Source organism: Poecilia mexicana, unplaced genomic scaffold (genome assembly GCF_051168715.1).
Source record: "Poecilia mexicana isolate PSO_F unplaced genomic scaffold, ASM5116871v1 scaffold_10, whole genome shotgun sequence".
In the NCBI taxonomy this organism is placed as follows: Eukaryota; Metazoa; Chordata; class Actinopteri; order Cyprinodontiformes; family Poeciliidae; genus Poecilia; species Poecilia mexicana.
Window position 1 is genome coordinate 14,402,116 of NW_028263379.1, and position 24,366 is coordinate 14,426,481.

The following is a 24,366-nucleotide window of genomic DNA, read 5'->3' on the forward strand; positions in this document are numbered from 1 at the left end:
AATTGGTTACACATAGGCAATGAATGGATACAAAATGTCTCTCAAAAGTTCCATGTTTTTGAAAAGTAAGCAAAATACATACCTGAACAAGCAAATCTATTAGTGGAAAATGCACACGCTTAGAGTAATACTATTTTGAGGCAAGCTCTGATTTATTTTCAGCATTCAGCCTTTCGGAGTTCACACCTAACTGCATTTATGCAGGAGTATAAATACCTGTGTGTTCACCTGGACAACAGACTAAACTGCACTGTACAGTGAAACCATGTAAAAGACACAGCAAACTTTATTCTTTAAGGAAAGCTCACAGTTTGGAGCACAACGCTGCAGACTTTCCATAAGTCTGTTGTGGAGAGTGCAATCTTCCCGATAATCAAATGCACAGATGCCTTCATGACAATAGTTTTTTACTAGTAATTTACATCTTCCTTGAAACTGCAGAGCCACCTTGTGGATTGTTGCAGCTCGGACTGAAAAAACTTCACAATCACCTCCTGAAAACCTCCAGACGGAGGAGCTGTAATTTCATCTTGACTCTAACACCGACATGAACTCATTTCAGGGGAATTTTTACAAATTATTTAGGAGTTTTGATTGAGTTATGGATAAAATGAAGCAACAACATTTCTCCACTGTACAACTATGTTAAAATATTCTACTAAAATAGAATATTTTAGTAGAATGGTGATATTCTCACCATTAAAAAAAAATCTTGGTTAATGATATTATACATCAAATATCAATGAAATGTAATGAGAAAAACAGCGACAGTTCAAGATTACCATTAGTGATCCGTTTATAAAGACATTTTGAACAGAGAGGAGTTTTCAGCTTCCTTTTTTAGTTTATTCATTGGAAATAAAAAAAAACTTTTACTGAATATTTGTAAAAATTGAATGTTTCACAGTGTTGATTACAGCCACTTTGAGTAAAGAAGTACATGGGAACAAACGCACACATTCAGAACAGCAACACAACAGCACAGTCCAACAGTTTTAAGGTTTCTCTGGCACTTATCTACTTGGCTTTTTAAAGAGGGAGACATTGTATTTTCTGAAAGAAAAAAAAAAACTTTAACAATAACCATACGTTATTTTACACAATTTACACAGCACGTTTTATGGGTGACTTGGCCTCACGATCAGCTACATTCAGATGAAGAAAACAATGTTACCCGCAAAGAAAGTTGTTCAGCATGAAATCTTTTTTTGAGGTGAGTATTTAGCTCTTTACATCTGTTTGTCCCCAGTGAGACCATGAAAAGTGCAAATAATAGCTTCAGAAATAAACAAGTGCTTCATGCTTTCTCTCTCTGAGGAAGTAGACACTTTCAGTCATTGTCAGGGAACAACACACATCACATGATGACACAGAGTTTTAACATTTTACGATGTGAATGTCTTCCTACTCATTTAAGGCTTCATAAAGTGGCAACTGCCTTAAACTAAAGATCTTTACTGTTGCCTGTGTTTTGCTCCTAATTTAGGTTTTAAATACAAGTATTTATTGCGCACTGCTGCCCATGAAGTTGGATAAAGTACAGTATACAACAAGGTTTTGTTTGTTTGACTTAATCAATAGTATTTAGTAAGATGTTGGCTCTTCTGTTGCAGGTATAACAGGTAGAAATCTTTTGGTAAAACCTTACACCAGGCTAAGAAGTGTGCTTATGGGCATTTTTGTTTCCTGTTCTTCCAAACGTGCATTTGTAAGGTCAGACACTGATGTTGGACGAGAAAGAGAGGAAGCAGTCTGCAGCCCTAGGTTCTGAATGTTATGCACCTGTAAATATGGAGGTAATTTGAGCACCTGAATTTCATCATTTGCATGGGTGATGCAATAAATTTGGCAAAATAGTGTATTTTCTACCAATTTTAACACAATTATTGTGACAATGTGGTCTATTCATGACATGCTGTGCATATCTTTTGAAAACTGCTTTGATCAACCTTCGTCAAAAATAGCATAGTAAAAATTAAACTAACAACAAAAAGAGGAAAAGTGTGTAAAAAGAGAATTATTCAAACCTGGTAGGCAACAGTGTATTTGAGCAAAAAGTAGAGATATTGTTGCAAATTCAGACAAAAACGCAAACTAAAGTCATATTTCAATTCGGCAGGACTCATTACTGGACTGTAAACAAGTTAAAGACACAGAAAACTTTGGTTAAAGTTGTGCTATAAGGTTGCCCTGAATTGAACACCCTCCCCAAAAAAGTCTTTGATATTTAATTTAACTATTTCTTTTCAATGTGACTTTGAAATTTATGTTTTTCTTAATTGCAGTGTTTTTTAAAAACAAATTTCAAGAATGAAATTTCTGTTTTGTTGCTTTACATTTAAATGTTTTTAGTAATCTTGACTTTATTGTGTTTTATATCTAGCACCTACTGTGAAACTTAGAAGCAGTCCACTGGATTAAAAGAGACGCCGCCTTTAAAACTGCCAGAAGTCAAACTTTGACGAAAATGCGAATATAAAACAACCGTTTCTGCTAATGCGCTCATGGAAAAACATTTGTGTCTCTCCTGCAGTCTGAGGATGCTAAAATTGAACCATGATCATCATTGTTCATTTTGGAGGTAAAATGTGAAGCTTGCAAAATCGTGACAAAGGATCCCAACTATAAAGTACGGCGGTGGCTGCAGCATCATGTTTTGTGTGTGGTTTGTTGCAAAAGGGACTGGTGGCTTTTCAAAAAAAATAACTGTGGTTTCAACTACATGTAACTACCTCCAAAATATAACAAGATAACCTTTAAGTTTGGTTGTGACTTGGACCAAATGTCTAGTGTTGACCTACATGTCTTTGTTTAAATTAAATGAAGATTGAATGAAAGTCAAAGCGCAGCAGAGCGAACAAGCGAATGTGATGATGTCAGAGGCACTCCTGTTAAAAATTTCAGGTAAAGGTGCTTTCACTACATACAGATGCAAACAGATTAAATGCTACTTTTAACTATGAATATCATGAAGGTGCAGCTTGTGTAGATATACGGAAATTCTAACACAACTATCCTATAAATTTAACACAAAATATTCTCTGAAACTGACTTAGCCCCAAACATAACCCACTGACAGTGAAATAAACTCAAGTCCTATTTTAAAGTAGCAAAAAGGAAGACTCAAATTGCTTTAAAATTGAAAACTGGCAAAAGTCAAATTTTGACTCAAAAAATGCAAGTATAAAACAACCAAAAGGGTTATAAAATTACTTAAAGCAAGGGCTGGAGTTGTATTCTGTATAACACGCTTTCTCTGGAATGTTTTTAGATAAAGGTTGGTGTTTCTGGATATGTTGTTGTACAGCTACATATTAAGGTTCATCATTTTTGTTTTTGTATAACTTCAGTCCGACTGGCCGTTCTGGCAGCCTTTCAGAAACAGCTCGTCCTGCGACAGATGTCCGTCGAAGCCGTCCATGTAGAGGCTGCTGGTGCTGCTGCCGCTGCTGCCCAGGAACGTACCTACCGCCCGGCCCTGGCGGGCGTGGCCGACGGCGTCGCTGAACACTTTGTTGATCTGCTCCTCTGAGGGCATCCACCAGTCTGGGTTTGAGGCACAGTGCATCCGGATAAACTCTGAAGGGTTAATAAAAGTTATTCTCTTTACTGGAAAATCAGAGCACACGTTAAGATTTGAGTCAGGATGTGAAAGTGAGATGGCTAAGGTTTATATCTGGTGGAGGAAGATGAGAGTAAAATGACCAAAAAACACAAGAGTCCAACGTAACAATGTTTGTTTTGCTGTAGTTCAGATACAAAAATATATAGTAGTTTGACTGAGTTGTAGTTTTGATTTTCAACTTCTGATTGCTTGGCATTTTTATGTAATCTGAAAGCTTGATGTTAAAATGAAATCTGAGAAGTACCACAGTTTAATAATCATAAATGCTTATATTACTTTGGTACTGTTTAATCCTAAAAATATTGTCATTTGTAGTAATTTACAAAAAAATTAGTTGAATGATGTGAAAAGCATTAAAATCTCTCAACTGACAATAAATACTTTTAAAAAGGAAATGCCACAATTAAAAAGTGCTTTTAAAAATATGTTGAGAATAATGTTGAATTCAAACAATTGCTCTTAGGCTTTGTTGGGTATATTCTAAAGCTTTTTTAATGGCTCTTTCATTTGAGAAATTTTAAGTGTCCCAAATAACAAACTGCCTAATGCACAATTTCTTGTTGTGTGTGCTTCTCTGCAGCTAGGAGCACGATAATCAGGTGCATAGAGTGTGGATCGCTTATTTTATCTGCTTGTTGCCTTGCATAAAAGTCACCAAAGGATTTACAATTATTTACCGCAAGATGCTTACTCTTACTTCAAAAATGGTATATTTGTAAGAAAACATGATCCCTATTATCACTGGCAAGTAAAAGTTTAAAAACTCTGACATATTAGTCTTTAAGATAAAAGTAATGGTGAACCATTAAATGAAGCATTGACGTAAAAGCAGATAAACCTGCATGATTAACAGCCTAAAATCACACGGCTTTAAAACAAAGTTGTCACACTTCAGTGCTTTAAATCTGATGGTGAGTGCATACTCTCCTAAATCAGCGGAGACCGAGGCGACGCACCTCTGAGGCAGCTGACTTTGACTGGGTTGAGCGGGCGTCTCTCCAGGCCCGGGTCTCCTGAGTGCACCGAGCGCTTCCTCTTCCCCAAACCGCAGGAGAACTTGAGCTCATCCGTGGTGAAGACGTAGCGGATCAGGTATCGCAGGAGCCGTCGGCCATCTTTCTTGGAGGAGTTGACGGCTTCATCCCACTGCTTGTTGGTGATGAAGAGCGGGTAGTTCTCCAGCAGCTGTTTGCTCCCCTGAAGGGAAGAGGAGTTAAACTTAGGAGTTTGGGTGAAACAAAGAAAAAAAAAAAAAACCACGTGTATGTATGATCCAATGATTAAACGACAAACCTCAAAGACGGTTTGCTCTTCCTCCTGCAGAGATACATCTTTTAATTCCATATTGTCACACTGCTTGAAGATGGATATGATGTTATATTTTTCTCTTTATCACAATGATAATCCTTTATAAAGCCAAACACAAGCCTGTTTCTCACCTCGTTGAGCTGCTCCTCTGGCATTTGCTGGGCCAGCTGGTTGTGAAATTCAAGAACAGCCTTGAAGTAGTCCAAAGTATTTTGGCAGGGCACTGGGGAAGAAAAAAAAAACAAAAAAAAAACACAGGTGTTACAGTGAACAGTAGTAGAAAAAAATCCCTGAAGCAAAAAGGATTGATTTTGTAAACCTACAACCATATCCTTAGATTACTTTCTTTACCTTTCTTATAAATTCTGAGAAATAATTTTGAACATATCTTTATTTTATCCGTAACTTACTCACAATTGCAACATATTACTATTTAAAGCAACTTAACAAAATTACATATTATGTGGGAATATGTAAACATTTTTCTTGTTGCTGCAATCCCGTTTTTAGAGGTGAATTTTAATTTATTGTCAAATGTAATTTAAAAATACATTCCATTCAAGTAATAGAAACTCATTTGCAGAGTCAAATATATTACAGTGAAAAAAATATATTTGACGCCTCATAGATTTATTTTTTGTCACAACTAAATGTCTGCTTTACTGTGACTGTGAAGGTCATAACATGGACATCACAGAACAAATTTGTGTTAGAAATATTTTGGGGAATTTCATTAGACGTACATTATAAGAATCAAATTACATCCCTCTGCCTGCAATGAATTTATAAGACACTTCTCTTTTTAAATTGAATTACTCAATTAAATTAACTTTATGATGACATTTCTGCCCGTCGTGTAAAGTTCAATGCTGTATCATGATCTATAATCCGATTCACATGCGACTTTCCCAAAGGTTTACTAGGAGAATGGGTAGTGACTTTCATATCAATGGAAAATATAGCACATGTAATACTGTTTCACTCCAAATGTAATTTTCAATTATGGTTACTTTAGAAGCTTGTTGTTTTTCTTCACCGCTAATGTCTGAATGTGACCGTCTGCCTGGACCCTCAGGCCCAATCTGGTCCCAGAAAGGTCATTCGTACTTAAACATGCTTCCACTCGCGATCGCTTTAAATGTGAGAGCTTATAGCTGTCTAATATTTAATTAAATATTTTAAACCAGGTTTTATTTCCGTGCTTTGTCTTTGATGAAAATGGATGGACAGAGAGATAGAAAGAAGGAAAGAAAAAGATTCTCATTAATGATTCATAGAGACAATCAACTTAAACGTATTTATAAAGTTCTTAATGATTTAAAGCAAACAGAATATATCATATGTTCTGGAAAAAACACCCAGCTCATTCATTTGGAAATAATATTTAATTCTTGCTCTAACCATACTCTTGAAAAGCTTAGCAAAATCAGTATTTTATCCATTATTAGTCTTACATTTTCTGTTCAACTAAATTGCCAACTTTGCCTGACCAAGACAGAATTTCAACAGTCGTCCTATTTTCTTCTCTCTTTTGTCATATAAAATCCAAAAATAAAAAAAACTGTTCTGTGAAACCTTCTCCAAATGAATCCAAAACATCACAAAGAAAACAAAAGCAAAAGAGACCAAGCAAGACGCAAAAGAAACGCAGTGAAAGAAACAAGAATAACAGCATTAAACAACAAACTGAGGTTGTGGTCTCGGATTACCGCACCTGGAATGTTCTCCAGTTTGTTACGCAGCTCCTCGTTCTCCTGCTGCAGACACAGCACCTCCTGCTCCAGCTCCAGGCAGCGGGGGCAGCAGCTCTCCTCCTCCTCCTCCTCCTCCGGCAGCGTGGACGACGGGTGTCCGTACGACTCTGACGGAGCCGGGGATCCCCATCCTCCCAGGTTGTGTCTCGACGGAGACACGTCTGAACCGCGCTCGGTGGGAGCGCACTGCTCCCCTTCGAGACCCGCAGCCAGGTGTTGCTGAGGCCCAGAGAGCAGGTAGCTCTGCAGGGAGTCCGTGAAGATGCGGAGGACGGCAGAGGTCTGGTGCTGGTTGGAATGGCTCTGCTGGGCCTCGTCCTCAGGGTCGGTGGTGGAGGAGCTCTCCGGAGGTTTCAGCTTCCCCTGAGAGGAGCAGTGGAGACCCTGAACGTCCCCTCGCCCGTCTTCCAGCTTGATGTTAGAGCTGAGGGAGGAAGACGGAGGCTCCAGGAGACGGCCATTGTTGAGAAGGTTGAGGACTCGGCTGCACTGCTGGGCGAAGGCATCTAGGATGAGACGGTTCTCTGTGGCAGAGGAGGAGGAGGTCAGGAAGTCAGAGAAGAACTGGTATTTGTTTATTTTTTTTTTTTTGGTCAGTTCTTTTCTGCTTATCTGAAGGATCAAATTATAAATTTCAGCTCAAAAGGTGCAAAACAAGTGACTTCTGGATGGATTTCAACATGTTTAGTACAACTGGCTTTGCAGGTCAATAATTGAGTTAGACACAGTTAGACACTGCAGAGCCGTAAAAAATAAAGTTGTGGAAACACTTAAAGCAGAGATAGATACCAGAATAATATTCCAGGCTTTGGAAGTGTCACACTGCATTTTTAATCTGTTATTTTAAAATAGAAAGAGCATTCTATATACTTTTCTATTAGGATCAGAAATCTTAGGTCAAAAGGCCTGTGGAGGAGCTGCAGTGTTCCACAGCTCAGGTGGGAGAATCTGGATAGAGCTATAGTTAGTTGTGAGCTCAATAAATCTGGCCATAGAGAAAGACCAGAAAGAAAAGAAGCCATTAGGAGTTTGCAGTTTGGAAAATGAGTGCTCTGGTAACATAAAAAAGTAAAGAACATTTAAATTTCTGGCTATGTTTTAACCACTAAGTGTGGAGGAAAAGATGCGCATCAATCCTAAGCACAACATCCATGGTAAAATATAATGATGGTGGTATAATGCTGAGGGAATGATTTTCTTCAGCATGGAAAGGGAAGGTCAGCAGAGTTTATGGTGAGATGAATAGGAGCTGAACAGAGGCTGGTCCTGACAGAAATCCTTTTGAAAGCTGAAAAACCAACTTCAAGCTGTGGTGGAGGTTTGCCTTCCCACAAAACAGCAACCGCAGACATAATAACATAATATTATGTTATAATAACACAATGAATACTTCAGATCAAAGCACGATCATCTGTCAGAATGTCTCAAAGTCCAGTCCAAAAGAGAATCAGTGGCAAGGCTTGAAAACTGCTGTTCAGAGATTTCCCCCATCCAATCTGACGTACACAAGCTCGCCACACTTTGAAAATAACTCAGAACGGTGCAAAATGTTCCTTCCTTTTAACTACATGCACTGTTTTGTGTTGATTTATGACATAAAACTCCAATCAAGTAATTGGAGGTTTGAGGCTGTAACATAACCTTGAGTGTGAATACTTTTGCAGAGCAGCTGGTATTACAAATTTAGATTAATTGTAAGTAGGGCTGAAACGATTCCTCGAATGATTCGAGTACCTCGATTACTAAAATTCCTCGAGGAAAATTTACCTGCCTCGAAACTTCGTTAATTTATGTTTTATTAGTTAGCACCGTGTTCCGGCCGGGACTTCATTTGCGTTGCGCGGAGCTCTCACTTCCGCCTCTGAGTTGTTGACAAAAGCTAAGTCTCAGCGGCATAAAGTCCAATCTTCAAGATTGGCCCGTGGGGATTTTATTGATTGATGACAATGCCCGACTTTTTATCGTTTTTGGGGAACCAATAAGCATCCTTAAAATGACTGGGGAATGACTGGAGTACGGCAGCATTTCTCCTCCGGGGCTGCTGGTTGAAAGCGAACGGCGGGAAGAGCACTGAGGTGAGCGGATAGCCTGAACAGGGCGGGCGGCTGAGTAGCTGATGCTTACCGTGTAAATGTAGCTTTACCGATGAACCGCACAATAAATTTCATATCCCGGTCTGAAGAAACGGGTGGCGGAGCGCATCGTACATGGCTGGTAGATGAGTTTCTGAGTGTGACCAGTGAAGGTGTCGTAAATATCCCGTATTGCTTCCCCCCGTGTTCGTCCCCCGGTCTAACGGTTCGTCAGTCCGCTGGTCTATTTCTTCCCCTCCACCCCATGTTCGTTCATTCGCCCTCTCCTCCCACTCCAGGCGGCATTTCCCGTATTTTCAAACCCAAAGCGTGACAGGTTAGGTGGCAAGGTGAGTTTAATTAATCTATTAAACTCACTGAAGATGAATACATAAACTAAAAGCTGGATTGTAGACATTTTTTATAAGCATATTTGTGAGCCTGCCTCTTTGTTATTAAATTCAATATAATTTCAGATTTTTCTATAACTTTTCTTCTGGTTAACTTAGAAAGTGAGCTATTATTGTTACAGGTTAGTTTTCTAAACTACAAAAAAGCAACTGTTAGGGATGCTCAAATATGAAAAATTGGACTGACATTGATATCTGATAGTAACACCGGTATTATGCCAGATTTACCAATATTTCATTTTATAATTTTTTTTATCCGATTACTCGATTAATCGTAAGAATAATCGATAGATTACTCGATTACTAAAATATTCGTTTACAACAGCCCTAATTGTAAGCCTTTTTTATATATATATATATATATATATATATATATATATATATATATATATATATATATATATATAATTCATTGTGCTGATATTCTTAAGCTGTAAGTACTCATTTGAAAACTTAACACTTACTCAAGCTGACAATTATTTGAGCTTCAAATAAAGGCAACAGAAAGAAACGACCTGCTCACATACAAAATAAGATGCTATCTACTTTCACTTCTCTTTTTTGAGCTAAAGTGCTCCACAAAAAGCCTTGTGCGAGCCGCTTTGTTCATAGAAATGTCAGCTTTATTATGGTGATTTATTCAGATGTCAATAAACTCTAAGGTCGCCGTATCTGCTGTGACCAAGACAATCAGCACATAGTTATAGTCCAGATTCAGGCCTCAGCGCGCATATTTCCCCCGGTAGTCTGGACACGTCTCAGTGAAGCGATCCCACACACCTCCACGTAATGATTATGAGTCTACTGTAGCTGCAAACAAAACACACAAACAGACGCCATGAGTTCTGGGCGGCCGCTGCGGCGGCGGTGCCACTCGCTCGGACGTGTCTATCAGCCTGGCGCAGATGTGTCGCATTTATTAATATGCGTGCTGTCTCTGTTTACCCGTGGAGATGTGTCTGATATCATTCACCCTCACCCCTGCTCCCACCTCCCCCTCCTCTCCCGGTCTGTGGCACTGAGAGCTGAGAGCCTCATAAAATTTCATTAAAAACAACACGGTCGGCAGAAGCAAATTTATGAGGCCCATTTGTTTTAATCACGACTCTTTGGGAAAGGCTTTTCAATGCAATTTGGGTTATTGTGTGTTGAACTGATTGCAGGTTCCAGGGCCTCTGCTGCTGCGCTTCACAGAAAAAAGGGACACCCAGTTTCTCCCCTACAGGAAGGAGAAAGACAATAACCTGTCTCATTTGTGCAGATAAAACCACTTTGATGTACCATTATCACCTGAGGAGTGGCGCATCCTGCATGGCGTGTGCAGATTCAATTTGGCATGAAAAGTGCTTGTCGAAACATATGCAAACAATAGAACCGGGTTAAACTGATCTTTCGACATGCTATCACACATTTGCAATAAAGCGATTTAATATGCAGCCGCTTGCGTCGCCCAGAGTCTGTCTGAAAACTTGACTTGTGAAGCTGCAAAAAAAAAAAAGAAAAAACCCCCCCCCAAAAAAACGCAACAGCACGAAGAGCCTCTGCTGCCTGCAGAGATAACCAGATTAAAATCTGATTAAAGGATGCTGTGTCTAATATTTAATTTTGAAACTGCCAGGATAAGGTTCATCGCTTTCATCTAAATGTTGGCTCCCACGGACCAGCCCTCCACATGGGGAACACATTTCTTGCCTGTATGCAGCCTACTAATGAACAGCAGCTGAGGGGGAAACAAAAAAAAAAAGAAAACATGAGCAGGGAACAATGTGTTTCAACAGGATGACGGCGAGGACCCGTAATGGTGCACAGAGAAAAAGGGAGAGATGCAAAGAGTGTAATTTTGTGCACATGAAGAGGAGATTCGATCACGATTGCTCCCATTACTCAAGTAAATCAATCATTGCTGACAGGAGGAACAAAGGAAGAAATAGAAAATATGAGGATTAGGAGATGCTGGCTTTTTCTGTCAGCTTATTGACTTGGCTTACAGTTTAGGAGTTTACATCTAGGAAGCAAATACAAAACATACACAATGAATCAACCCCTCAAGGCTGCACTGTGGGGCTGTTAGTTGCAAGCAGGTCCAGGGTTCAAATCCCAGCCTGGGGTCTTTCTGTTTGTTCTCCTACATGCATCCAAATGTGATATTAATGAACATCCTACCAGAGTCTAAAGACATGCTAGGTTCAGACTGGCTTATGTGCTTAAAGGACCGGTTTTATTTATTTTCTAGTCATATAATGCCATTTTATGGCATAATCAAGTAAATAATTAATCAAGTAAATAAAATGTTACCTTCTGTTGTTGTAAAAATTGCTGCATACATCAAACAGATTTGAAAAGAAATTTGACTTCGTATTTTAACATCTGAAAAAATTGGCCTCTGTCTCTTTAAGAAGCTCCTGCCTTTTCCGACACTGAGCTTTGAGCACGTCGTCACAATACTCCTTTATTTCACCGTTTAAAATCGTTCTTAGGAATGTTGCACTGACAAGTAGTTTGTCTGACAAGCTCACCAGATGCTCAGTCCTACCAGGTGTTTATTCACTGCTGCCGCTAGTCTGGAGGAGCAGAATTGCGGAGGAGTGGGGAAGAGGTGCTCTGTGAGGTGGAGGCTCACAGAGCAGACTGTAGCTCTGAGGAGGAGCTTTGAGTAAACAGGAAATGGCTACCACAAGAGATTTAAAGAATCAAGGCGACACTCCAGGTATAATAAGGGAATTAAATTATAACATGATATAAAGCTATAAAAAATATATTTTGCATAAAACCACCCCTTATAATATTTTATGGATAAATTTAGGAGATGCAAAGACACATTTTATGAATTTCAATATTTACTGACTTATGGGTTTTCATGTACCTTCATTTTATGTCTTTATTAAACCACTTTGTGAATTTATGTCACTTCGTCATGGTCCTGGATTGAAGAAAGTATCAGGATCTTACTGAATGAATTTGGATAGTTACAGAATTTTAGAACTATAGACCAATTTTATGCGTTGGCAAAAAAACAAACAAACAAACAAACACACGTTTTAACAACTATGGCTCCTATAGGTATTTCAGTGCACAAACTAAAAGATCATCAGATTGTTTAAGAAAGAAATCTTTTTCTTTGGTGTGATCTACACCTTGGGTTCCCACATGACAACTTGCTTCTGGCAGCCACAGCTCATGATTGGTGTGAGATGCTCTTTCACACATCCAAACACACGTCCCTAATGAAGACCATTTGACCAAAAAGCTTATTATTAGATTACTTAATAGAAACATTAAGAGCTAATTAAAAAATATAAATTTCATGCTAACTGAAACACATGCATATCAAGAGAAATTGATTGGACAGATTTAAATGATAGCTTTGCAAAAACTGAGAACCCAATGTTTTTCACGTGTGGTGTTGAAAAACACAACTTTAGTTGTGAAGCATATGTAATCACTGCTAAATAACTCAGTCTATGGCAGTCTACTTAAACTGTGTTTCAAAGTGGTTCAAAATCTAAAAGTACACTAAAAGGCTCTTTCTCGTGTTCACATTCAGATTTATAAGCCTTACATTTAATTTTAAACATCTGTTGAGAGAGCAACTATTCAACTTTAAATGTAGTCCTAACTTCTTATAAAAAGGCCATTTAGTTAAATGCCAAATCATAATTGCCAACACTGTGTGCACCACATGGAGGAGTCCACTCCCATCAAATGGACATAAATAAGCAATAAGAAAACAACAGGAAAACTGACAGATGTTTTTTTCCTCGTGGTGTCCCCTTTTCATATCGCCCTGGGCTGAAAGCCATGTCGTCATAACAAAAACCTCCACTGGCTTCTGGTTTTTAAGTGGCACCCCAAAATTACTACCTTCTGGCCACCAATTTTACCACCTTCTGGAGGCGCCTTTTGGCAGAGCATAAGGCATAAACACTTGAATATTGTTGATATAAAGGGAATATTTCACGCTCCCATAAGAATATTTAGTTTACGGAAAACACAAAGACTAGTCAAGTATCATTATTTAAATGAAAGGCACCATGTGAGAAGGAGCGGAACTAACAGACCTCACTCCGGACAAGTTTCACACCCACCTGTGCTGATTCCGTAGGTGCAGTCCGGGGAGAACCGGGGCTCCGAACCGCTGCCGGAGCGCCGCTGGGAGCCGAGGGATGCCGTGGCCGCTGAGGTGGATGTCGGGACCCTGCTGCTGGGCCTGGCCTCACATGGGAGACGGTGGTGCTGCTGCTGCTGAGGCAGCGGGTGATGCTGCTGGCTGCTGCTGATAGCGACGCTGCTTTGGTGGAGGTGCTGCAGCCGCTGCTGATGCTGCTGCTGTTGCTGCTGGAAAGGATGAGGCTGTTCGGGATGGAAAGTGAAGGGATGCCCGTCGCCAAACACAGGCAGCTCCAAAGCAGCGGACCGGTCAAAGCGCGACTTCCCCGCGGAGCGCTTGCTCTGGAAGGGCTTCAGGGTGCTGTACGGACCCCGCTGCTGTCGGCACATCTTCGGGGCGCAGGGCCCTTCATCCGCGGGCTGCATCTCTCCCTCCATACCGGCCGGGTGTCAAGCTGCTCTTTGTGGCGTCCTGGCCTGACAGACAGCTGATGAGTGAGCGATCCGACCGTCACTGTCTGGCTCGGTTTCCCTCCACACACACACACACACACACACACACATGCACGACGTGAAGCTGGCTTACTGACAAGTGGCCGCTCCAATCCCCAGTCGGGAGCGCAGGCTGAGACTCCTCCAGTGGGAAATACAGGCGGGACTTCTGTGTAGAAAACATCCCCACCGAGAACAGCGGGGCGCTGTAGCAGCTGTAGCTGCGACGTGAAATTATACTGAATATATAAATAAATAAAAATCCTACAAAAAAAAGAAAAAAAAAAAAAAGAAAAAAGGAAGTAGAGGCCATTTTGGTTTAGAACAAAAAGAATCGACATAAATTCAAATATTAAAAAAAAAGTTGTTGCTACAATTGAAATAAAAAAAAGATAATAAAAAAACAGAATAAGGAAAAACGTGTCTAATTAACACATAAAACAATCTTAAAAATATACTGCAGCTTCATGGTCTGACTTATTTCATCTTAAGTAACAGCCTACAGACGAGCGCCTGAAACACAAGTGTTTACATCTTTAGTCTGTTGTAAGTTTATGTTTGACATCTGTTGTTAGAGAGACAGCCAACAGCTGCCCTAAACACTCCTGGCTTAAAAGTTTGTGTGGCCACGAGGGGGCGCCGCCTCAATAGGTTTCAAACAAGAGGTTCGAACCACAGTCTTTTCCGTTCAATAAGACCAAACAGATCAGTTTTACGCCTTTTAGCATTTTTACAGCATATATAGGTTATTGGTTAAATTAAAATTCAGACACAATTAAGTAGCAAATCTAAATTTTCATATCAATTAAATGTAAATAGCATTTTTGTAAGTGTGAAGGAACCAACAAGATGTACATTTCAAAAGCAAAATGAATCTCAGAAATTCTACAATAAAGTCAAGTATCTAAAATTAATTTAAAACTACCAATAAATACTGAAAAGTGGCAAAAAAAATCTCCAGACAAAGCGTGACCTCAAGTGAATAGCATCAATCATCACAGAGACAACAAAATCACTGCCTCTCAGACATTGTGCCTTGCAAATGTATTCATACCTCTTGAGATTTTCACATTTCATAACATTAGAACCATAAATGTCGGTGTATTTTATTGCGGTTTAATATGACAGATCAACCAAGACTTTTGCAAAAAGTCTTACACTTCCTTCCAGCACATCACCCTGAACAAACCATCCATCCCCGAGGCGAAACATGGTGATGGCAGTATCATGCTGCAGGAAAGCTCTTTTTTAGAGGGGGTAAAGAAAGTGAACAGAGTTAATAGGAAGATGGATTGAGCCATCCTGCAAGAAAACCACCTGAAGGCTGAAAAATACATAAAAACTGGCCAATAAAATACTCTGAAGGTTGTAGTTGAACAAAAAATAATAAAACATTTAAGGAGCATGAAGACTTATATACTGTAGCTACAGTAACAACATTTAAAGTCCCACAAAATCTGGAAAGAAAGGGGATTCACAATTCAAAAATGGGTAAATATACATATAAAAAATATCAGTTTACAGAAGAAAAACAACTCAAATATGACCACAAAACAATGGCCTAGACAAAGAAAAAAAAAAGGATTATCAGTCAAAAACTGACACAAAAACATAACCTCCCAAATTAGAAAGTAAAATAAAGGCATAATTCAGGTTTAAACACAATGGACTGATGCTTATCCTCTAATATTTAACAAATTCACGCAATCATGGTCAGAAACTGTAGTCAGCTTTTGTTTTTCCTACTTGTAGTTGCTGATGTGAAGCCCGTCTCTTAGTTATAACAAGTTAAGATAAGAACTTTAGCGTCAATCTTTAGGCATCACTATTTGTTGTTGAACAACGTGAACGCGCACGTCCAGATGAAGTGGAGTGCCGTGCGCGCACCCAAAAGCACCGATTCACAAAAGCGGCAGATCTGCAGAGAGGCGAACACACACGCAGCCCCTTCTCATCCTGCTACACCAAAAGCGGAGAAGAAACTGGAGCAATTTGGTTCTGCTGGGTTTTGCGGTCTCCGTCTGGACCAGAACTCGCCACGGAGATGAGACTTTTAAAAGTCACTTAAACCCATCATTTGGATCCTGTTCACTTCAAACGCCGCTGATGTCCCACCGCGCTTCGGATGCGGCAAAGATGGCATAACTTTACATGCATTGGGTCCAGTTTCGCGTTGGGACATTCATCCCAGCTCGGACCCCGCGTCCAGGCAGCTGAGGCCGAACAAGAGGCGAGGCGGCGGGAGGAAGGGGAACCGTGAACCCGGAGCGGCCGGGCGGGATGGTGCGCCTCTGGAACTGCCTGCTGCTGGGATATCTGACCTGGAACCTGCGCATATCGGACGCTCAGGGGGAGTACTGCCACGGCTGGCTGGACTCTAACGGGAACTACCATGAGGGCTTTCAGTGTCCGGAAGACTTTGACACCACGGACGCGACAGTGTGCTGCGGCTCCTGCGCGCTGCGCTACTGCTGCGCGGCCGCGGACGCACGCCTGGATCAGGGGGTCTGCACCAACGACAGGGAGGTGGACAACACGGAGTTTGCCCCGCGTAAGTTTAGGGAGTTTTTATTGTTCAGAACTCAACGCAAATAAATGGAAGTAAGCAGAGAGTTTTAGCTCACTTATAGTTCTTTTTTTTTATTTTGTTTTATTAATATTATTTTAAAGAAGTATTTTGTACAGCAGCAATAGCTATATACCACTAATATGTAACTAGTTTTTAAAAATTACAAAATTTGCTTAGGTGCTTGTGCTGTTCACAATTAGTTGTGGCAGATCTTTCAGTTGAGGTCAGAGGTCAGCTGGAGAGTCTGGACGAGGAAGAACAGGTTAAGTTTCAGAGACTTGGTCTTCATGTCTTTAAGAGGAGGTGGGGTGGGGAGAGTCTCCAAGAAAAAAGACTGCAATACACTCTTTTTAAATCATGACCAAAATAGAAATATTGCAAAATAAAATAAAAAAATGTAGCTGCAGAATCTCAGCCCAAGTTTTCAGGCTCCTTTTCTTGTTCCTTGGAAGTATTTTCTCGTCAGCTTTGAACTTTTAGAGAGCTGCTCAGATTCAATAAATTCATGCTGTTTCAAAGTTGTATTCTCAGCATTATTTTGGCAAAAGAGTCTAGTTTCCAAACCACCTGCTTTCATCTTAGCTCCAGATGCTTCCTTTTACCTCAGCACACTTCAGATTATTTGTGGAAAAACTGGCTAAGTTATGATGCAGCATATCTCTGCCTCTCACCTGATGTGCATAAAACACACAGTTTTAATATATTTTTCCACAGAAATAGAGATGAAACCTGAAGAAGTGGAGGTTGAAGGTTTTCCAGAATCAAAACCGGTTTCTGCACAAGTTGGCAACGTTCTGCTGCCAAACATAACTTGTTTTTAAACTGAGCTAATCACATCATTATTGCGCGGAAATGCGTTTTTACAGCTTGTACAAACCATGCAAAGTAAGCTGTGTAGGTTTTAATCTTCTACTGCCTAAATTTAGAGGTTTTATCAGTTTTCTTTCAATTTCCAGAAGGGAAACGGGGGTAAGTCTTGAACTGATTTCACTGTGTCTCATAAAATAAATAAATGCTCACAGATTTCCTTCCTGAGCGCAACCAGGCTTCACAAAGAGCAACTTGAGATGTTTGTGTGTTAAACAGGAATGTGTCCCTGTTTTGGTCAGAACATTTCATGGGCTTCAAAAGAAAAACACGATTCAAAGTGTCTGATAATGATACATTTGTGTGGATAAAGGTTTTTTTTTGTGTGCATCCTTGGGAAAGCATTCATATTCTTTGTACATCATGTCAAAGCCACAAATCTTAATGTATGTTTCCCGGATTTAATGCAATAGACCTTACAGTAGCATATTATTTGAAATAGATGCAACACATAACACAGCTTTAAGAATTTTTAACATGGAAATATGAAAAGTAAAACTGGTGTTCATATTCAGTCTTCTTTAGTCTCGAATCTATGGGTGAAATCCAACGCCGTGAGTTTTTTTTTTTTTTTTTTGATATGGGCATTTGCCAAGGGTGTCGTTAGATAAGGGGATGAATGATATAATAGCCATCCCACAATGAAACATGTCAGTGGCAGCACCATGCTGCAGAGTTAGGAAAGATAATCAGAATTTAAAGGAGCTAAATAAAGGGTAAAATCTGGAGGACCCATTAGAGGCAGCAAAAAGGCATTTTTCACTTCCCAGCAGGAAAACAAACCCAAAGCTACAGAGCTGGAGATTTAACTTAACGTTTTGACTCGAATCCGTTTTTAGGTGTTAAAATGAATCAGATAATTGAGAATCTCAGACGTTGCTGATCTATTCAGAGAGGTTAAAGCTACTTTGCAAAAAACAATGTGTGGAAATTTAAAATTTTCACTGTTTGGAGCTGGTGGAGACATATGCAAAAAACATAAAAAAATACAACATGCAGCACAACAATCAGAGGTCCTAAAAAGTACCGTATTTTGGTTGTACTGGACTTTGCTTATGAATGAATTCGTTCACAAATAAATCGACTCCGACTTCTTTAATTTTTGGAGATTGGTGATCGGCCGATACATATGCACCGATCTTATCTACCTGGACAAAGGTCTAAAAATCATCGATCCATGGTCCTATTTTGCTCTGCTGTGAGAGGTTTGACTGGCAGACCCGCTCAGCTGGTCAGGTCTGCACATTTGGAGTCAACAATAGTCACCACACTGTTACTTACTCAGCGACTTTCTTTGTAAATTTAGAAAGATTTCAGCTAAAAAATAAATAAGTATCAGTCAAAATCTGAATTGGCGTTCACCCAGAAAACTGCAATCAGTGCACCTCTAATTTTCACAAAGTTTCAAGTGACAGAAGAATCTTTCTTATATATATAATATTTTCCAGATATGAAGCTTTACTATCATGGCTGTAGATCTTATTTGCATCTTCTCCTCCTCTCCTCTCCCTCAGAGCCCATCTATGTTCCCTTCCTCATGGTGGGAAGCATCTTCATCGCCTTCGTCATCGTTGGCTCCCTGGTGGCGGTCTACTGTTGCACCTGCCTGCGGCCCAAGCAGCCCACTCAGCAGCCCATCCGCTTCTCTCTGCGCAGCTGCCAGGGAGAGACCATCCCCATGATTCTGACCACGGCCCCGCCCAGCCTGCGCGCCCCGTCTCGGCAGTCCAGCACGGCCACCACCAGCTCCAGCTCGGCGGGCGGGGGCAGCTCCACGCGGAGGTTTTCTCTGGGGGGTTCGGCCCAGCAGCAGCAGCAGCAGCACGGCTGCCTTGTGACTGCCACCGTCTCCTCCTCAGCCTCCACTCCCACTCAGACCCCACAGACTCTACTACCTCCTCCACCGCCTCCGCCCTACACATCACCGCCCATAACAGGAGCTCTCCAGCACCCACAGCTGCAGCTCCACCAGCCCTCTCATCCCGTTCAGAGCACCAGCTTCCTGCTTCCCCAGCAGTACTTCTTCCCCCTGCAGCCCGACGCCTTCACAGCAACCAAGGGCTTTGCTGACTTTGGACAGAGCTGACAGGCGTAACCAGAGGCTTACAGGAACTCCTGGACGGCGGAGCATGAGTCAATGAGAACAAACATGGCTGCCTGAATGAGTTGACTGGACACAACAACAGGCCTGTTTGGGGACCATTTCTACATTTTATGCACTTTTATAAAACCAGCAGATCCCTGTGGTCTAACTAAACTCTTGTCCAACTTCCTCCAGAAACATCTAAATGTCTCAAAATGGTTTTTTTTATATAGAAGTATATTATACAGAGAGTGTAGGAAGTTTTAAATGTAAAATATGACACCTGAGAGTGAAGAGACGCTTTCTTTCTTTGTGTGGAAATGTGGGCTTTTGTGAAATGACTCCCTAATGTACGCTAATTAAAAGCTGTTTATTGTCAGTTCTGTGAAGCATATCTGAGATCTACACAAAAACAACTCTGGTCCTCTTGGGTCAGACATACGGTCATGGGAAATAATGAGAAAACCCTTCAGCAGCGTGTGTGATTTTGTGATATTTTGACATATGGATATTTAAAACAATCTAACAAGACCTAAAAATGCAAGTATATAGAAATACTAAAGAATGAAGAAAATACATTTCTAGCTTTTTTGTAAACTGTAAAAAACAAACAAAAAAACTGCAGCTTCCCTAAGGGTAATAGAAAAAGGGCACCTCCATGTTTACGTCAACTAAAATTAAACATTATCTCATCAGATAAAGATTAGAAAATCTTTGCTCTGCATTATGATGAAAGTTTAGACCTCAGATATCCAGCTTGGTGTCCTCCTGACCGTGGAGAGTAAGCACCATGAAGAGATCTAAAAAGTTATCAGAAGAAGATTGGTGCGATTTATGAGTCTAGTGAAGGATTTATGGAGGTCTCAAAAGAATTTAAAATCAGTCATTCTGGTCTGGAAAGTAGACATTAGCAGACATGCACAGGTCAGATCTTTTGAAGTATGTTCACCTTGAAAGCAGACCAAAAGATGCAAAAAGAAGTTTCCAATTACGTGACCATTAGCAGGCACTTGGTGCTTTTGATATGAAAGTTCAGCTTATGCAATCGTGGCTGGTGTGCAAGGAGAAAATGTTTCATCTTTGGGGAGGAACGAGAAGGTCAGATTAAAGTTTGACAGTGAGAACTTCATCATTGTGTATAAGAGAATACCAGAGGACGCAGCAACTGGATCTTGCTCCTTCACAAAACACCAGAAAATCAACAGGAAGTGGTCAAGAATAAAGAAATTAAAACATTGTTGATGTCGAGTCGAAGCCCAAACATTCGTATCGCTTTGAGAGTGATACAGACTGCACATGGAAAAACACCCCAAACATCTCAGTGGCTGAATGATGGCTGCAAAAAAGTGCAGTTAGTGTTTAGATTTTATAATTTCCTCCTTTCCTGAGATGAAAACAAATAGATTAGACACTAATGTGTGAGGGTGTCCTTTTAAAGCTGCTAAATAAGTGAGTACTTAATGGGGGGCGGCTGGTGGATAGGCCGGACCAACACGGTAGCTCCCTACCTGCAGCTTCTTCTTGCGCCAGACTTCACGGCAGGAATGCAGAGCTGAGATCCGTCATTGTCAGTGCTCAATGAGCATGGCATGGTCACAGTGTTAAAAACAACTCCCTTCAGAAACAGGTTTATGTTGCAGCAGGAGCTATAGGGGAGCCTCCACAAAGACCTTTCTGTTCCCCGGTTACCTGAGTGTGAAACTGATCTGGTGATCAGCATCTCCTGAAACCTGCCTCGGATGTTTGCTGCTGCGTGGAGAGGATACACAAAATTGCAGCTTTTATCACAAAAATGCATCTTACAGGATGAGTTTCAGGGTGAACATCTGCAACACATTCAACGTCTGTCCTCTCAAAGGAAAGTACAAGTTGGCAACAGATTTAGAACATCTCTGGAGAGATACCCTCCCTACAGGAGCACTCAGACTATTTTTGTTAAAAATGTTTTATGAACTTTGCCTCTTTCCTCAGTTGTAAGCTCTTGAAAACATTTCAGAAAAACCACACAACCTCCGTTTGCCACAATAACAAGAACACATTAGTTAGGATTCTTTAGATTTTCATATAATCAAACCCTGTTGTTGGGATTTGTGGTCAGTTTTCCTAGCGAAACAATGTATTCACCACCATGATTAACAGCAGCCACAATCATTCATCTAAATTATGTCAAATAAAAAAAGAACCAGCTTAACGTCTCTTTGTTTGGGTCAACTTTAAACATCAGATACAGTCAGAAACATTAGGAGATCTTTTATTCCTTTCTGAAAATCTGGCTGTTTTAAAAACAAGTTTGTTGATGACATAAATCATTCTCTCTTACTAAATAATTTTTAAAAAAATCTACAGAAATGGATTAGTGCCTCTGAAAAAACAGAGAACACATTGCTGGGTGAGCAGGACAGTCTATAATAACCACTAGATCAGTGGTTCTTAACCTTTTTTGAGGTACCGAACCCACCAGTTTCATATGCGCATTCACTGAACCCTTCTGTAGTGATAAATAAAATGTGATGCCCCCCGCACCCCCAAATTCAAGACATAGGGGTGCCCCAACTAGAGTCTAGTTGGGGCACCCCATGATCACTAAGTCTTCTTAAAAGGTAGAGTCTCTGAGAACAGTTCTTCAAAATATAGTCAGTGTTTTCAGCAAAGTTGAGCTGACTGTCCAGGAACAACCTAAATTTGCCACAGTTTCAACAGGTTGGCCATCGAGAGAAACTGGAACCACTTTAAGGTCTTGTTTAGATCATTTAATTAGCTCTATATTCTTAAGAGAATTAAAAATTTATAATAAATAATAAAGATTTTGCGGTATTCTGATTTAGTAATGTAATTATATTGGTTGTGTTACCACCCCCACGCCACTAGAGGCAGTACCAACCCCGAAAATCTGCGACTAAGGAGCAGATTTAGAAGCACACCGAAAGCTACAGAATTTGGTAAAAACGGTGAGCTTTGCTGAAGTAATTAAAGACACAAGTTCAAATCCATGCTGAGAGTGGAACTCCTTCAATCAGTGCTCCTCCGCAGCACTGATTGGCTAAGCAATGTGATCCTCTGCAGCAAGTGATGGGAAAGCGGGGCGTCATCACGACTTTTCACGTCATCACACTTTTTAGACAAGTGTGTCTTTACCTCCGCGGCAGAGGCTCCGCCGAACCCCTGAGACCGACTCATCGAACCCCTGGGGTTCGATCGAACCCAGGTTAAGAACCACTGCACTAGATGCCAACTAGTTGTTTGGGGAGCTTGGCAGAACTAAACATCTCTTCTGTTCTATAGTCACAAACATTAGGTGACTAGTGGAGCACTAGAAGAGCAACTGTGACACTATGGTCTTGTTTTTTCTTTTAAAACACCCTGAATAACATTTTGAGTTGAATGGCATAAGGAATTATTTTTTAAACACTATTAAGGTCTTAAGTACATTTTTCAGACTATAAGCCGCTACTTTTTCCCCCCCATGCTTTGAACCATATATGGCTTATATCCCGATGCAGCTTTTCTGCGGATTTTTCTTCAACCACCAGGGGGCTCTTTAGCAGAAAGTGAATCATTGGAAGTCAAATTTGGAAATCAAAAGAAGAAAGCGCTAATTTTCATTTAGAACAAGCACGTGCCTAGCAGCAGAAATTTCTTCAAACTCATACCCCCTCATCATGGAAAAAGATGCCGCTTTTAAGTTGAGGACTATCGATCTGGCAGTACAGGAGGGAAATAGAGCCGCTGCACGTAAACTCGGCGTGAACGAGTCCATGTGGAAAACCAAGAGCGGCGGAGATACCAGCAGCTTATATATGTACGTTTCTGGGTTTTTAAAAAAAATCTTTTTATTGTTATTTTAATTGTAGGTGCGGCTTATAGTGAGGTGCACTCTGTAGTCCGGAAAATACGGTAAGTAAGTATTCTTCTGGAAAGAAAAATACTGAAAGTACAGTGGTTCATCAGGATAATGATGCACAACATGAGAGAAATGATTCCTCAACACAAAAAAAGTCAACCTTCTTTCACGGCAGTCTGCAGTCCTAAGGAATGGTAAAGATCTGTCTCTGTACAGTCCCACTTTGTTAAATATTTAGAAAGTTTAAATGCTGTCTTTTTAGCAAACTGGTTTGACAAGGGACTAGTGATTTAATTCATAAACTCAGATTAAGGGTAGGATTCTTCCAAAGTTTTAATGTTAAACTGAAGGCCTGTAGGTAAAATCCGGTTAAATCTAGAGGACCACAGAATTAGAAGTTCGAGATCACTTAAATATTATTTAAATCAGTTTTTATTTGCATGGTGCAAAATTTCTAAAGTGTGAAAGGATGACAATATTTATTTTTAAAAGTACTAATTGAATGCAAATAAATATTTTGACAATTTGTTAATAGGTAATCAATACATTCTGCTTCCACCAGTCCTCTGAGGTCATTTATTATTCACTCATTTAAGGTTTTTTACACATCTTCACATGCAAAGGTGCCAATAAATCCAGATAGCATAAACTACAACCCAGTTTAGGGAGCACAGAACCAATTTAAAAATCCTGATGATGTTCTAAGGGTTACAAAAGCAGTGAAATGGCCTTTTTCCATCACTTAAACACCAAAACGTTCAATGAGTTAGAAAAACTTAACCGTGATTGTTGACACAAAGATATAAATCACAATGAATTTTTCAATTTTTTTTTGTAGTTTTCTTCTTGGAGTAAAAGGTTACGTTTCATACTGCAGACATTTTTCCATTCTTAGTTTGATCCTTTTCCACACCTGTCCACAATTTGAGAAGGATAATTGTACTAAACTATTCTCCTCCACACTTTTCATTTCCAGGAACATAAATATAACTATGAATGCTACATCCATTTCAGTCACTGCATTACCCAGCGGCCTCTTCTGTTAATTTGCTATCCTTTGATCGCTTCAAAAGATGGCGTCCGTTTTGTTTTTACAGTGAATGCTGCGGAGGCCAACACAGGGGCCCCTAGTGTGAAACGAGGAAATTAGTCTGGGGGCTCGTCTGTTGCAGTCAAACAATTAAGACCACAGCAAAAAGCACACACAGGTTAATCAAAAGTCTGTATTTGGCCTATGA

At 40.2% G+C, this 24,366-nt stretch overlaps 2 protein-coding genes across 3 annotated transcripts; one reads left to right on the forward strand and one right to left on the reverse strand.

Moving 5' to 3' along the window:
- Nucleotides 1-818: 818 nt before the first annotated feature.
- Nucleotides 819-14,391, reverse strand: bend4 (BEN domain containing 4). Of its 2 annotated transcripts, XM_015000315.2 has the most exons (6): nt 13,255-14,391; nt 6,648-7,211; nt 5,065-5,156; nt 4,919-4,981; nt 4,582-4,822; nt 819-3,579 (listed from the first exon to the last, which is right to left on the reverse strand). In XM_015000315.2, the coding sequence occupies exons 1-6, from the start codon at nt 13,712-13,714 to the stop codon at nt 3,347-3,349; spliced, it is 1,653 nt and encodes a 550-aa protein (XP_014855801.1). In that variant the 5' UTR covers nt 13,715-14,391; the 3' UTR covers nt 819-3,346. The 2 variants fall into 2 exon arrangements, with proteins under 2 accessions (XP_014855801.1, XP_087865573.1); XM_088009447.1 differs by having other exon boundaries at nt 4,582-4,981.
- Nucleotides 14,392-15,667: 1,276 nt separating this feature from the next.
- On the forward strand, nt 15,668-19,666 carry shisa3 (shisa family member 3). The gene is made up of 2 exons (XM_015000319.2): nt 15,668-16,319; nt 18,719-19,666. Exons 1-2 carry the CDS (start codon nt 16,049-16,051, stop codon nt 19,288-19,290), a joined length of 843 nt encoding a protein of 280 aa, XP_014855805.2. The 5' UTR covers nt 15,668-16,048; the 3' UTR covers nt 19,291-19,666.
- The last annotated feature ends 4,700 nt before the right edge of the window (nt 19,667-24,366 follow it).